The sequence below is a fragment of the Equus quagga genome, chromosome 3 (genome assembly GCF_021613505.1).
Source record: "Equus quagga isolate Etosha38 chromosome 3, UCLA_HA_Equagga_1.0, whole genome shotgun sequence".
NCBI lineage: Eukaryota > Metazoa > Chordata > Mammalia > Perissodactyla > Equidae > Equus > Equus quagga.
The window spans coordinates 113,126,010-113,142,818 of record NC_060269.1 but is presented as its reverse complement, the minus strand read 5'-3'; the positions used below and the strand labels follow the sequence as shown (position 1 = coordinate 113,142,818).

At 37.1% G+C, this 16,809-nt stretch overlaps 1 protein-coding gene across 1 annotated transcript in view; it reads right to left on the bottom strand.

The window, feature by feature from the left end:
* Positions 1 to 16,582, bottom strand: part of PDCL2 (phosducin like 2) — a 36,531-nt gene extending 19,949 nt beyond the window's left edge. Inside the window, exons 1-3 of the mRNA XM_046655769.1 lie at positions 16,547 to 16,582; positions 4,443 to 4,563; positions 3,567 to 3,657 (exon numbers count right to left, since the gene is read on the bottom strand). Coding sequence (XP_046511725.1) covers positions 3,567 to 3,657; positions 4,443 to 4,563; positions 16,547 to 16,582 — 248 coding nt within the window. The remainder of the gene's footprint in view (positions 1 to 3,566; positions 3,658 to 4,442; positions 4,564 to 16,546) is intronic.
* Positions 16,583 to 16,809: the final 227 nt, after the last annotated feature.

Sequence of the window (16,809 nt, the reverse complement as noted above, 5' to 3'; positions counted from 1 at the left end):
AATCATACAGAAAAAAAGGAGTTAAAAATCAAAAGTACAATGAAACTGGCTTTTATATTTACCTATGTAGTTACCTTTACCTATGTTATTTATTTCTTCATATAGCTTTGAGTTACTGTCTAGTGCCCCCCCCCCTTTTTTTTTTTTTTGGTGAGGAAGATTTGCCCTGAGCTAACATTCATTGCCAATCTTCCTCTATTCTGTATGTGGGACACTGTCACAGTATGGCCTGATGAATGGTGTATAGGTCCACACCCAGGATCCAAACCTGCAAACCCTGGGCCACTGAAGGGGAGTGCATAAACTTAACCACTATGCCACCAGGCTGGCCCCTCTAGTGCCCTCTAATTTCAGCCTGAAGGACTCCTTTAGCTAATTTTTAATGGCAATTCTAGTAGTAAGAAACTCACTTAGCTTTTATCTAGGAATGTCTTAATTTCTCCTTCATTCTTGCACCACAGCTTTGCCAGATGTAGAATTCTTGGTTGACAGGTTTTTTTTTTTTCTCGCAGCACTTCAAATATATCAACACACTGCCTTCTGGCCTCCAAGATTTCTAATGAGAAATGGGCTGACAAGTCTTATTAGGAGTACCTTGTATGTGACAAATTGCTTCCCTCTCACTGATTTCAAGCTTCTGTCTTTGTCTTTTGCTAGTTGATTATCATGTGTCTTTGTATGGTTCTCTGATTTATCCTACTTGGAGTTCATTAAGCATCTCGGATTTGTAGATTTATATATTTTGTCAAATTTGGGAAGTTTTCAGCCATTATTTCTTCAAATATTCTTTCTACCCCTTTCTCTCTCTTTCTTTCTGCTGGGATTCACATGCTACATATGTTGGTTCACCTAATAGTATACCTCAAGGCTAATTAGGCTCTGTTCACTTTTCTTCATTCTTTTTCTCTTCCTCAGACTCAATAATTTCAATTGTCCTATCTTCAAATTTGCTAATTCTTTCTTCTGCTTGTTCAAATCTGCTTTCAAAGGCTCCTAGTATGTTTTTTACTTCAATTATTGTACTTTTTAGTTTCAGAATATCTTTTGGGTTTCTTTTTATAATTTCTATCTCTTTATTGCTGTTCTCATTTTGTTCATATGATGCTTTCCTGTCTTTGTCCATGTCCTCATTTACCTCTTTGAGCATCTTTAATTCAGTTGTCTTAAAATCTTTGTCTAGTAAGTCTGACATCTGAGCTTCCTTAGGTATATTTTGTATTGATTTATTTTGTTCCTTTTAATGAGCTATACTTTCCTATTTCTTTGTATGCCTTTTGATTTTTTGTTGTTGTTGAAAAGTGACTCTTATAATGTGATAACTCTGGACATCAGATTCTCCTCCTTCTCCATGTTTTTTTAAATTATTATTATTATTGTAGGGTCTCTGTGCGAGAGATCAGCCTGAGGTATACGTGTGAAGTCTTCTCAGGTCTTTTCTGAGCCTTCTTCTTTTCCAAGGCTTTCTAAATTCTCCCTTATATATGGTTGTTTTTGAAGGTCAAAAACAAAACCAAACCAGACGTGACTCCTTTAAACCCCCTGGAAGCCACCTGAGCCAGCGAGGGGTGACACACTGGCAGCCAGTCTCTGTGCCTGTACCTCTGCATTCAGAAGCAGCAGTCTGCAATCAGAACACAGAACCTTGATATTTGAGGACAAAGTCTTTATTGCCCACCATGGCTCCTGCAAGCTGTGCCAGAAACAAAGGTGGTTTTTCAAACATCTGCCTGATGTGGGGCTGGGAGGTGGAAAATGGATAGCTGTTACACACCAAGGACTGAAATCAACCAATGCTAACTGCAATTTACCAGTCAAGCTTTATTCTATAAGCTGCAAGTGTCCAGAGAGACTCCAGAGTTCCCAAGTTGTCACTTTAGACAGTTTCTGCCAGTACAATTGTTGTCTACATGGCGAGATGGATTCCTGGAGCTCTCTACTCTGCCATCTTTCCTGATGTCAACCCAGTCAGTTGTTTTTTGAAAGTCCCTCAAATTTGAGTTCCTCTAATATATTCTTATCATTAGACTGAGGTTATGCACTATTGAGAAGGAGACCACAGAGGTGATATGTCTTCCTCAGTGCATCATATCAGGAGATACTTGATGTCAACATGTATTATTGGTGATGTTAACCTTGGTCACTTCCCGAAGATGGGGTCTGCCAAAATTACACTGTAAACTTACTATTTCCTCCTTTATGATTACTAAATATTTTGAGACTACGCAAATATCCTGTTTCCATTTAAATTTTCACTCACTTACTTTAGCGTCTACCAGCAGATCTTGCCCATGGGGGATTATTACTGTGGTGTTCTGATGGTGACTTTTCTATTTTTCTATTTCCCTCATTCCATCTACGCTTATTAATTGGAATTCTTCAGTGAGGATGAGGTGTTGCTTCCTCTGAATTTCTTCACGTATTCAGCTATTTATTTATTTATATCACTATGGCCTCATGGATATTTATTTTATAATCCAATATTATGATTATTTATTGTGTTGTTCAAGTTGTTCCAACTCTGGCCTTTGTGAGGTCTCATAGTTTGGCTCCTTACTTTCTGGAACCACAAGATGCTCCAGATTCATATTGTACTTTCTCAACTCACAGTGTGGAATAAAGTGGTTATCCAAGGAACACTGGTTCCTTTTATTGGAGAATAGTGTTTATGAAACAAGAGCTGAGTGCTAAGTGTGCTCATTGCTTCTGGAGTATTGCTGCTTCCAACCCAACGCATTGGTTTTTGTTTGTTTGTTTGTTTAGATTTTATTTTTTCCTTTTTCTCCCCAAAGCCCCCCGGTACATAGTTGCATATTCTTCGTTGTGGGTCCTTCTAGTTGTGGCATGTGGGACGCTGCCTCAGCGTGGTTTGATGAGCAGTGCCATGTCCGCGCCCAGGATTCAAACCAAAGAAACACTGGGCCGCCTGCAGCGGAGCGCGTGAACTTAACCACTCAACCATGGGGCCAGCCCCCCAACTCATTGTTTTTTCATGTTAAAAAAAAATCTGGCATTCCTGGGACCAATCCTACTTGATCAGGCGGTAGTATTCTTTGTTTAAACTGCTGGACTTCATTTGCTAATATTTTATGAAAAATTTTTGTGCCTACATTCATATAAGGTATTTTTCTGTAGCATTCTGTTTTTTTTCAATTTCTTTGTCTGATTTTAGTATCAGGATAAGTTGGGAAATACATACACTTGTTCTAATTTCTGAAAGAATTTGTTTGTAATTAGTAATTATTCATTAAATGATAGAAACCCTTGACAGACATCATGCTAGAAGGAAATTTATGGCCCTCTTTTGCATGGCCTTTTATTGATATTTTCCACTTTACTCATATGTAACTTAATGAAGTTTTGCTGCGTATTATTGGACAGTTTTTTATTTAAGCAAATGCAAAAAAGTCAGGAAAAAAATTCCATCTTATATAAGTGAGTTAGTTTAAAAATTAGTTGTGTTCTATTTTTAATCTATTCTTTAGACAAAATAGGGCTTATTCTTAGATTCACCCTTACAATACTTCTTCATTCTAAAACTCCTAATTTCCCCAAATGAATCACTGTACCTATATATTTCAATAGCTTTCATATCTTCATCATCAAATTCATCTTCAGCTTCCTTCAACTGTGCAAGAGTCATCTTTTCATATGGTTTAACTAAAACAAAATAAATCATAGATAATTGAATTGTTTAAAAACTATTTTTACTTTATAGTCACATGTCTAAAAAAACCAATATATTAGATAAATGGAGATCAAGAATATCCTTTTTTTTCCTCCCCAAAGCCCCAGAACATAGTTGTATATCCTAGTTGAAGTTGTTCTAGTTCTTCTATGTGAGACACTGCCATGGCTTGGCAACTGACAGATGAGTGTTGTGGTTCTGTGCCTGGGAAGTGAACCCAGGCTGCTGAAGCAGAACACGCCAAACTTTAACCACTAGGCTATCAGGGCTGGCTCAAGAATATCTTTAATGTTGCAGTTTCTCCAGTATATAAACCTATTTTGTGGCCTGATCTGATATGCTTCAGGTTTGTTAAAAACGTTGTTACTCCCTCGGAGTTCACAGAATTACCAGGCTCCACTAAAAGTAGATGTGAAAATCAATTAGACCCCATAAATCTAGATTTTCCAAGTACCTCAAAATCTTGACAAATAATACATACTATATAGAATGATCAAAATAGAAGGTAATCACAAGGTAGAGAAGAAAAGCTCACTAGGTTAGATACCAGGACATTTCAGCTCTGTTATTAACTAGTATGTGACTTTCAACACACGAATTAGGAATTTTAGGTGTCAGCATGCTAATTTCAAAAGTATGGTGGGATTTATATTAAATGATTTCTAACGTCCCCTCTCCCTCTAAGTTCATGAAATACACTATCACTATTATAACTGTATTATCCCCTTCATCCAGCCCACCAAGCGCACAACTGTACCCATTGCTTCTTTCTGTAAACGTAAAACCATTTCTTCAATTTCATCTTTTGGCTCTTCTTTTGGAGGAAGAATGCCAAAATTTCTTAAAATTTCATTCCATTCTGTATCTTCATTTGGATCCTATATAAAAAATAGAAAATCTATTAACATAGTAGTACATTTTATCATGTATGCGTAAAATTGATACATAGCATTTCTAACTATGCAATTATTCATGAACTCTATAGATTAGTTTCAAAGAATACAACAAAGTGGTCTACTTTTCCCCTATTTCCCAGCACTAACAGGACTACATACTTTGATAAACAGGATACACCCTCTACCCTCAAAGTTACACTGAGATATTTAATAAAAATCAATTTAGAACACATATATCAAATATTAATGAAATAAACTCGTAAGTCATGGAAAATTCCCTGATGACCAGAGTAGACAAAACCAATTCACACCATGCACAAATACTGTTTCGTTGCTTTTTCTACGTAAGTATCCAAGACCTCCAGGTGAGCTTGCTTCTTGTCCAGCTATTTAGCTTCATAGGACTCCTGCTCCCGGGTTAAATCTTAGAAGAAGTTAGGAATCTTTCCATAGTTCAATTTCTATCTAATCATAATTTCTTTCTATGAAAGTTAACCTTGTTTTCCTTGTTACTTAGACTTTGATATTTTAGTATCTGCTTTTCCAGAAGTTGTCTGTCATATATTAACTATTGTATTTCTAACCTGCTATCCACTTTCTCCGACGTTTCCAGAGGAAGGGAAAACTTAATTGCATACGTGAGTGGATACTGTGGCAAAGTATAAGATGGCCTTGAATGATCTGCACTTTCTGGTGTTCACATCCATTCTTAATCCCCTCTCCTTGTTTATGAGTGGGAACTATGACATGCCTCTAGCCAACAGAATATGGCAAATGGGAAGGAATGTAATTTCTGTGATTACATTCTGTACGTTTGTAACTTCCATCTTGCCAGCACTCTCTCTCATTTGTAGGCATTGATGAAACAAGCTGCCATATTCTGAGGTGCTGTATGGAAAGAACTACATGACAAGGAAAATGTAGCCAACAATCAGCCAGGAAATGAAGTCCTCAGTCAAACAGCCTTAAAAGAACTGAATTCCACCCCCTACCATGTAAGTGAAATTAGAAGTGGATCCTTCCTCTGTTGTGCCTTCATATGAGACCTCAACTCTGGCTGACACTTTGCTTGCAACCTTGTGGGAGACTCTGAAGCAGAGGGCCCAGCTAAGCAATGCCTGGATCCTTGATCCATAAAAATTCTGAGATAATAAATGTGTTGTTTTAAGACACCAAGTTTGTGGTAATTTGTCATGCAACAACGGATAACTAATGTAAGTATCATCTTTTTTTTTTTTTTTTTTGAGGAAGATTAGCCCTGAGCTAACTACTGCCAATCCTCCTCTTTTTGCTGAGGAAGACTGGCCCTGAGCTAACATCCATGCCCATCTTCCTCTACTTTATATGTGGGACGCCTACTACAGCATGGCTTTTGCCAAGCGGTGCCATATTCACACCTGGGATCTGAACCAGTGAACCCTGGGCTGCCGAGAAGCGGAACATGCAAACTTAACCACTGAGCCACCTGGCCGGCCCAAGTATCATCTTATTTATCCTCTTCATTCTATTATTTGGCCAAAGTTTTGTTTTTCTATCCACACCTAGTTTTTTACTGGTCTCTCTATCCATGAGATCTTCCAGTCCCCATTTTTTCTATATGTCTTATAACAATTTAAAAAACTATCATCAGCAGGACTTCTGCACTTGATAATGGCAGACTAGATAATTTGGATCAAGCCTCCTGCTGAGAACAGCTAGTAAAACTGAAGGAAATGGATGAAAATCAATTTAAAGGAAGTGGAGAATCAATAAGGCAGTGAAGAGAATCATGGGGAGAAGATCCTGGATGAAAAGGAGAACCAAAGAGAGGAGCATTTGGGGCTGTCCCCCTTGGATCAACTGCCAACTCTGGAAGAGGTCAAGAGGCTGAGAAATTGAATAAAAGTCCACAAATTTGAGCACAGTGACCAAAGACAGAAATCAATAAGAAAACAGTAACTAGGAGATCATCATATATTTGGGAATTAAGAAAAAATTTTCTAGGGCCAGCCTCGGTGGCCTAGTGGTTAAGTTCGGTGTGCTCTGCTTTGGTGGCCCAGGTGTAGTTCCCAGGTGCAGACCTACACCACTCGTCAGCAGCCATGCTGTGGTGGTGACCCACATACACAAAGAGGAAGATGGCCAATGGACGTTAGCTCAGGGCAAATCTTCCTCAGCAAAAACAAAACAAACACACAAAAAAAGAAAAGAAAAAATTTTCTGAATAATCCATGGGTCAAAGAAGAAATCATAATGGGAATTAAAAAGCATTAGGAATTGAATGACAGCAATAAAGCCACATATCAAAAATACGTGAGCTGCGACTAAAGCAGTTCATAAAAGGAATTTTATAATGCTAATTTAACGTATTAGAAAATGAAGAACAGTTAAAAATTAAGATACAAGCATCCAACCTAAAAAGTTGGAAAAAGAATATCAAAATAAATCAAAGGTAGAAGTAAGGAAATAATAAAGGTGAAGGTAGAAACTCATGAAATGAAAAATAAATATATAACAGAGAGGTTTAACAAGGCCACAAATTGGTTCTTAGAGAAGACTAATAAAATTGGTGAACACTTGCCAAGAATGACCAAAAAAGAGTGAGAAGGCACAAATAACCAATATTAGAAATGAAAAAGAGGAGCTCCTGATAAGTAATACAAACATTTAAAAAGAGGATCCTCTCTATTGTATTTTGCTCATTTTTTTCTACTTTAAGTTGGAAGCTTAGATCATTGACTATAAACCTTTCTTCTCTAATATAACCACTTAAAGCTATAAATTTCCCTTTAACAAATTCTTTAGCAGCATCCTACAAATTTTGGTATGCTGTATTTTTATTATCATTCAATTCAAAATATTTCTAATCTCACTTGTAATTTTTTTTTTCTTTTTGGTGAGGAAGATTGGCCCTGAGCTCACATCTGTTGCCAATCTTCATTTTTTCGCTTGAGGAAAATTGTCCCTGAGCTAACATCTGTGCCAACCTTCCTCTGTTTTGTACGTGGGATGCCACCACAGCATGACTGGATGAGTGGCGTATTGGTCTGCACCTGGGATCCAAACCTGAGACCCCTGGGCTGCCAAAGTGGAGCATGTACACTTAACCACTACTCTACTGGGCCACCCTCTCACTTGTAATTTTTTACCTTTTTATTTCTAGTAGTAATCCTCAACTTGATGTGTTTTGTTTGATACTAATACAGTTTCTCTAGCTTACTCCTAACTACAGTTTAAATAGCATGTCTTTTTTAATCCTTTTACTTTTAACCCATCTATGTCTTTGTATTTAAAGTGTCTCTTTTATCAATATTTTGTTGTGTCTTGCTTTTTTAATCTATTCTGACAATCTCTACTTTTTAATTGAAGTGTTTAGTCCATTTGCATTTAATGTAATTGTTAATATTAGATTTAGAGCTACTATTTTCCTGTTTTCTATTAGACTCATTTACTTTTTTCTCTGTTCCTTTCTTGCCTTCTTTTGATAAACTAAATATTTTTTAGAAGTCCGTTTTTTGCAACTGGCTTTTTAGGTATATACCTTTGCATTATTGTTTTAATAATTGCTCTAGAAATTATAGTGGGTTCTTTAATTAATTACAGTCTACTTAGAATTAATATTGTTCTACTTTACATAAAATATGGGAACCTTGCCTAGAATAGTTCCATTTACCACTATCCCATCCTTTGCCTTATTGCTGTTATATGTATTAACATCCACATATATTTAAATACCCATAATAGAGTGTTACAATTTCTGCTTAAGCAATTATGTTTTAAAGGAAATTAAGAGATAAAGCATATTTAGTGTTTAGTATTTACCCACATATTTACCATTTATGGTGCTCTTCACTCCTTACTTTAGATCATTTTCTACCTGGTCTCATTTCCCTTCAGCCTGAAGAAACTCTCTTTAGCATTTTTGCTGACAACTAATTCTCTCAGTTTTCATATTTCTGAAAATGCCTATTTTTCCCCCCAGTTTTTTAATGGTTAGTTTAGCTGGATATAGAATGTTCATTTGACAGTTTTCCCCTCCAGCATTTAAAGAATTTTAAAGGCCTCCTGGACTCCATTATTTCTGATGAGGTCAGCTATCAATCGTATTACTGTTCTCATGTATGTACATAATATACACATCTTAATATTACATCTTTTCTCTGGATGTTTTCAAAATTTTATCTTTGGATTTCAGCAGTTTGTCTATGTGTGCTTGGTGTGGTTTTATTTATATTTATCCTGTTTGGGGTTCCCTGAACTTCTTAGATCTTAGTTTATGTCTTCCCTCAAAATTTGGACAATTTTGTGCACTATTTCTTTCAAATTTTTCTGCCCCCATCCTTCCTCTCCTTCTAGGATTCCAGTTACCACGTGTTGCATGTGTGTTAACCATCTATTCCAGTTACATGGATGTTAACCCATTTAATAATGTCCCCTCAGTTCCCTGAATCTCTATTCATTTTTCTTTAATGTTTTTCCTCTGTTCTTCAAATTGGACACTTTCTACTGAGGTATCTTCAAATTCCCTGACTCTTCTGCCATCTCCAATCTGCTGTCAAGCCTGTTCAGTGAATTTTTAAATTTTTTTATTTGCTGATCTTTTTGGTTGTAGGATTTCCATTTGATTATTACCATTTCTATTTCTCTGCTAAGATTTCCCCATCTGTTAGCTCATTTTCCTTTAAGTCCTTGAATGTATTTATAATAGCTGCTTTAAATTCTTTGTTTGCTAGTGTCAACATCTGGATAATCTTAGAATCAGTTTCAACTGACTGCTTTGCTTTTGAATATGGGTCACATTTTCATGTGTTGTCTCTTTTTTTCTCTTTGTCTAATTTTTTTATTGTATACTAGATATTGAGGATGATACACCATAGAGATTCATGATTCTATATGTTCCTCTGGAGTGTGTTGACTTTTATACTTGTAGGCAGTTAACTTGGCTAGGTTCAAACACCAAACTATTATTATTGAAACGGGAAGCAGCTGAAACCTCAGGTCAGCTCAGTTCTTTCACCTTCCAGTGGCTGCTTTCTACCAGGCTCCTTGGAGTCTCCTATATACATATGCAGTTTAGCTGACAATTAAGGATTTGAGTGGATTTTATAAGTAGAATTTAAGGATCATCCCTTCTGCATGACTTTCCTTTCTGAGACTTCCCCACAATTCTCCCACAACTCTACTAGGCCAGAACTTTGCCCTCCAATATCTCTATCTTTTAGCACATGGTTTTCTGCCACCTTGCACCATGTGATTGTGAAATGCCCTCAGGCACTCGACTGCATCTAATCTTCCTTTTAACCTATTGTGATGGTTTCAAAATATGTTCACAAATTCTTTCACCCTACTCTTTTGAGAGGTGAAGCTTAGTCTTCCTCTCATTGAGTATAGACTGGACCCAGTGTCTCACTTCTAATAAACTGAAAATATGATGGAAGTGACACTGTGATTTCTGAGACTAAGTCATAAAAGGCACTGCTGCTGTTTCTTCCTCTTACTCTCTCTCATCACTTACTCTGAGGGAAACCAGTTGCCACGTTGTTAGGACACTCAAGCCTATGTTAGTCTGCTGAGGCTGCCATAACAGAATATCACAGACTGCGTGGCTTAAACAGAAATTTGTCTTCTCACCGTTCTAGAGGCTGGAAGTCCAAGCTCAAGGTGCCAGCAGGGCTTGTTTCTGGTGAGACCTCTTTTCCTGGGTTGCAAGTGGCCACCTTCTTGCTATGTCCTCATATGGCCTTTCCTCTGTGCATGTGCAGAGAAAGAGCATGCTCCAATGTCTCTTCCTCTTCTTATAAGGACACCAGACCTATCAGATTAGGATCCCACCCTTATGACCTCATTTAACCTTAATTATCTTCTCAAATGTCCTATATCCAAATATAGCCACATTTGGGGGGAGGGGGACCAAAATTCATTCCATAATACAGCCCTATTGAAAAGTCCAAGTGGTGGTAAACTGAAGCCTCTTGCCAACAGTCATGTGAGTGAGCCATGTTGGAAGTAAATCCTGCAGCCCCAGCTGATGCCTTGATTGTAATCTCATTAGAGACCCTGAACCAGAACCACCTGGCTAAGCCTCTCACAAATTCCTGACCCCAGAAACTATGAGATGATAAATATTTGTTGTATTAAGCTACTAAATTTTAGGATATTTAGTTACATAGCAATAAACAACTAATATACCTATCCATTCAAGGTGTTTTCTTTCTTTTAGGAAGTTTTATTAAAAAAAATAATCAGAGATATAGAAAAATATTTCCCTTCAAAGATGTTCAGTGCAGCAGTATTTATAATAGCAAAATTTAGAAACAATTTTAGTTTCAACAAAGGAATTAGAAGTCCATTCAGTTTGTTACTTCAGTGTTTATAGTTTCCATTACTAGAAGTTCCTTTCCATTTTTTATCTGTTCATTCTTGATGGTTTCCTATATAAATTCATCTTTGTAATGTCATTTCTATTTCTTAGAACACTTCATAACAGGTATTTTTATATTCTGTATTTGTTAATCACAAGTTACACAATTCTTAGGAATCGAAATCTGTTGTTTCTTGCTTTTGTTTAACGTTCAGAGTAGTCCTCTTGTGTAATCCTTTTAAGATCCTATTTCTTTTAAAATGTGAGAGTTTTCTGGGTCAAGCAGTGAGAATTTCCTCCAAAAAGGGTTTGCCTCTGCTATCAGCCAGGAGTACTATTTCTCGGTCACCAAACCTCTTAAGCCTCCCTAGAGGACTTTTGCTTATAGAGAAAGTTTCACCCTCAACTTCTACTCCTTAATACATTTCCAGAGGTCAATGTATTGCTTAGTATTTAGGCCTCAGGGAACCCTTCCTTGCTGCCTGTGTGTCTGAAAGGTCTCTCCACCTCCTCAACTCTTTGCTGCTCCAGCCACGAGTCCTGCTTCCGTTCATCTGATCTTAGTGATCCCTTAGCCTGACCCTGGATATTCCCAACCAGACCATCATCAGTCTCCCACTCTGGGCTCAATTCTTATTTGTTTGTTTGGAGTTGGGGTGGGGGTGCTCCCAAAGACCTCTGTGAAACCAGCAAGGCTCCACAGAAGGTGTTTGTTTGTTTTTTTTTGGATTGTGAGTATTTGTTGTAGATTATGACAGTTCCTCAAAGCTCACAATTATTTGTAACTCAGAAGCAAAACTTCCTTTTCTCTTTTGTGGTTTATCCATCCACTTATGTTCAACTGTCTGTATCTACATGTTTTAGACATATCTTATAAATAGCATATAGTTAGAGGGGTTTTTGTTTGTTTTTAATCCAGTCTAAAAGTCTTTGTCTTTTAACTAGAGCATATAGTCCGTTTACATTCTATGTAAATACTGACATATTAGATTTAATTCTACCGTTTTTATTTTGTGCTCTCTGTACGTCCTGCCTATTTTATGTTTATAATACATCAACTCCATTTACCCCGTTTCCAACTATATGTTACTATCTTTGTCAGTTCAGGATGCTGTAACAAATTACCACTGACTGGGTGGCTTAAAAAACCAGAAATTTATTTCTCACGGTTCTGGAAGCTGGAAGAGTGAGATCAGGGTGTCAGCATGGTTGAGTTCCAGGGAGAAGCCTCTTCTAAGTTGCAAATGGCCGCCTTCTGCTTGTAGCATTACATGGCTGAAGGAGAGTGAGCTAGCTCTCTGGCCTCTTCTTAAAAGAGCACTAATCCCATTCATGAGGGCTCCACCCTCATGAGTTCATCACCTCCCAAAGACCCAACCTCCAAATACCATCACATTGGGAATCAGATTTCAACATACGAATTTGGGGGGGGAAACAAATATTCAGACCATAACAGTTACCCTTATGTAACTCATATTTTATTTCTATATTTTTTCTTAACCCAGCAATACATTATCATTATTAATATTGTTATTATATTTAGTCAATGTTTCTTTAGATTTACTCATATTATTTGCCACTTTCTTCTTCATTCCTTATTGAATCTCAGATTTTCCATGTGGAAACATCTTTCAGCCTGGAGTACAACCTTGAGAATTCTCCTTAGTCAGGACCTGCTAGGGCATTATTCTCTCAATTACCTTAAGCATGTTTTTATTTTGCTCTCTTTATAAAAATAATTTTTCTGAGTATAGCTTTTTTCTTTCAACACATTGATTATATTGTTTCACTACCTTTTGGATCCACTGTTAATGTTGAGAAATCAGCTGTCAACCTCTTAGACTTTTGAAGATAATCAGTCTTTTGCCTACCTGTATTTGAGATTTTTCTCTGCAGCTTTCTGAAGTTTTGGCATGATGAATTTAGCTGCGTGTTTCTTTTCATTTATCCTGTGTGGATTCACTGGGCTTTTAGAAACTGTAAAATGGTACCTTTCAACAGTTCAGGAAAATTCACAGCAATTATCTCTTCAAATATTCATTTATCTCTTTCTCTTTCACCTCTGCATCTGAGATGCCAACTTAAAATGCTAGATTTCTCCTTACTCTTTTTGGTATTTTTCCATATTTCCATACTGATTTACCTGATAAACCTATCCATTGATATTTTTAGTTTCTTTTATTGCAGTTTTTCATTTCAAGAAGTTCTATTTAGCTCTTTATCAAAAAATTTTATTGTGATACAAAGAACTCACACAACTCAACAATAAAAAATCAAACAACCCAATTACAAAATGGGCAGGGGACATGAACAGATGTTTCTCCAAAGAAGATATACGGATGGCCAATAGACACATGAAAAGATGCTCATCATCACTAATCATCAGGGAAATGCAAATCAAAACTACACTAAGATATCACGTTACACCTGTTAGAATGGCAAAAATATCCAAAACCAAGAGTGACAAATGTTGGAGAGGCTGTGGAGAAAAGGGAACCCTCATACACTGTTGGTGGGAATGCAAATTGGTGCAGCCACTATGGAAAACAGTATGGAGATTCCTCAAAAAGTTAAGAATAGAAATACCTTATGACCCAGCCATCCCACTACTGGGTATCTATCCTAAGAACCTGAAATCAGCAATTCCAAAAGTTCCATGCACCCCTATGTTCATTGCAGCATTATTCACAATAGCCAAGTCATGGAACCAACCTAAGTGCCCAGCAACTGATGATTGGATAAAGAAGATGTGGTATATATATACAATGGAATACTACTCAGCCATAAAAAAGGACAAAGTCGTCCCATTCACAACAACATGGATAGACCTTGAGGGTATTATGTTGAATGAAATAAGCCAGACAGAGAAAGGCGAACTCTGTATGACTCCACTCATAGGTGGTAGTTAACATATGGACAAAGAGAACAGATCAGTGGTTGCCAGGGGAAAGGGGGGTGAGGGGAGCGCACTAGGGGTGAAGTGGTGTACCTACAACATGACTAATAATGATGTACAACTGTAATTTCACAAGGATGTTAACTTTCATAACCTTAATAAAAAAAAGAAGAAAAATTTTATTGTGGTAAAATAATATAAAATTTACCACTTTAACCATTTTTAAGTGTACAGTCTAGTGGCATTAAGTACATTCACACTGTGGTGCAACCATCACCACCATCCATCTCCAGAACTTTTTATCATCTCAAACTGAAATTCTGTCTCAATTAAACAATAACTCCTCATTCTCAAGCTGTACCCCTAGCCTTGGTATCCACTATTTTACTTTCTGTCTCTATGTATTTGACAATTCTAGCTACCTCATGTGAGTAGAATCATACAATATTTGTCCTTTTGTGACTGCTTTATTTCACTTGGCATAATGTTTTCAAAGATCATCCATGTTGAAGCATGGATTAGAACTTCCTTCCATTTTAAAGCTGAATAATGTTCCATTGTAAGTATATGCCATGGTTTGTTTGTCCATTCACCCACTGTTGGACATTCAACCACTGTGGGTTGTTTCCACCTTCTGACTGATGCGAATAATGCTGCTGTGAACATATGTGTACAGGGGCTGGCCCTATGGCCAAGTGGTTAAGTTTGCATGCTCTGCTTCAGTGGCCCAGGGTTCGCCAGTTTGGATCCTGGGCACAGACCTATACACTGCTCATCAAGATATGCTGTGGTGGCATCTCACATGGAGAAACTGGAACGACTTACAACGAGGATACACAACTATGTACTGGGCCTTAGGGGGAAAAAAAAGAGGAAGATTGGCAACAGATGTTAGCTCAGGGCCGATCTTCCTCACACACACAAAAATAAGTATACAAATATGTGTTTGAGTCCCTGCTTTCAATTCTTTTGAGTATACACCTAGGAGGGGAGTTGATAGATCATATGATAATTCTATATGTAACTTTTTGAGGAACTGCCCTAATGTTTCCCACAACAGTTGCACCATTTTACATTCCCACCAATGCACGAAAGCTCCACTTTCTCCACATCTTCACCAACACTTGTCATTTTCTGTTTTTGATAATAGTTATCATAATCAGTGTGGTCTCTCATTGTGATCTTGATTTATATTTCTGTAATGATTGATGATATTGAGCATCTTTTTATGTGCTTATTGGCCATTTGTATATCTTCTTTGGAGAGATGTCTATTCAAGTTCTTTGCCCATTTTTTTTAGAGTGGTTTTAGGTTCACAGCAAAATTGAGGGGAGGGTACAGAGATGTCCCATATACCCCTGTCCTCATACATGAATAGCTTCCCCTATTATCAACATCACCCATCAGAGTGATACCTTTGTTTAAAGCAAACTCCTCATTTAAAGCCAAAACAAAACCACAATGCAAAATTTTTTTATTAAGACTTTATTGTTTTAAGCAGTTTTAGGTTCCCAGCAAAACTGAGGGGAAGATACAGAGATTTCCAATATGCCACCTGCCCCCACACATGCACAGCCTCCCCTATTTTCAACATCCCCCACCAGAATGACATGTTACAAGTGATGAACGTACACTGACATATCATAATCATCCAAAGTCCATAGTGTGTAGTATGGTTAACTCGATGCACATTTTACCAGTTGAATAAAATGCATAATGGCATGTATCCATCATTATGATATCATACAGAGTATTTTCACTGCCCTAGAAATGCTCCATGCTCTGCCAGCCAGCCCTCCCCCTGCCAACCACTGATCTTTTTATTGTCTCCTTAGTTTTGCCTTTTCCAGAATGACATATATTTGGGATTGTACAATATGTAGTATTCTCAGATTGGCTTCCTTCACTTAGTAATATGCATTTAAGGTTCTTCCATGTCTTTTCATAGCTTGATAGTTCATTTCTTTTTTAGTGCTGAATAATATTCCATTATCTGGATGTACCAAAGTTTATTTGTCCATACACCTACGGAAGGACATCTCGATTGCTTCCAAGTTTTGGCAGTGATGGATAAAGCTGCTATAGACACCTGTGTGCAAGTTTTTCTGTGGACATTGTTTTCAACTCCCTTGGGTAAATACCAAGGAGAGCAATAGCTGGATTATATGCTAAGAGTATGTTTAGTTTAGAAACTTCCAAGTTATCTTCCAAAGGTTCTGCACCATTTTGCATTCCCACTAGCAATGAATGAGAGTTCCTATTGCTCTACATCCTCTCCAGTATTTAGTGTCGTCAGTGTTCCAGATTATGGCCATTCCAAAGGCGTGTAGTGGTCTCTTGTTTTAATTTGCATTTCTCTGATGTAGATGTGAAGCATCTTTTAATATGCTTATTTTTAATTGGTTTGTCTTTTAATGTTAAATTTTAGGAGTTCTTTACATATTCTGGATATTAATTCTTTATCAAATAGGCAATCTGAAAATATTTTCTCCCATTCTGTGGTTTGCATTTTCACTCTATTGATAGTGACCTTCAATGCACAAAAGTTTTAAATTTTGATAAAGTCCAATTTATCTATTTTTTTCTCGTTGCCTGTGTTTTTGGTGTCATATTCAAGAAATCACTGCCAACTGAATGTCATGACAATTTCCCCCTATGTTTTCTTCTAAGTGTTTTATAGTTTTAGTTCTTCTAGGTCTTTGATCCTTTTTCAGTTAATTTTTGTTTACCTTTGGAGTTAGGAGTCCAACTTCATTCTTTTGCATGCGGATACCCAGTTTTCCCAAAACCATTTTCAAAAAGACTATCCTTTCACTTAAACAGTCTTAGCACCCTTACTGAAAGTCATTTGACCATATGACTGTTTCTTTCTGGGCTCTCCATTCTATTTCCTTGGGCCGTCTGGCTGTCAGCACCACACTGTTTTCATTACTGCAGCTTTGTGGTATATTTTGAAATCGGAAAGTTTGCGTCCTCTAACTTTGTTCATCTT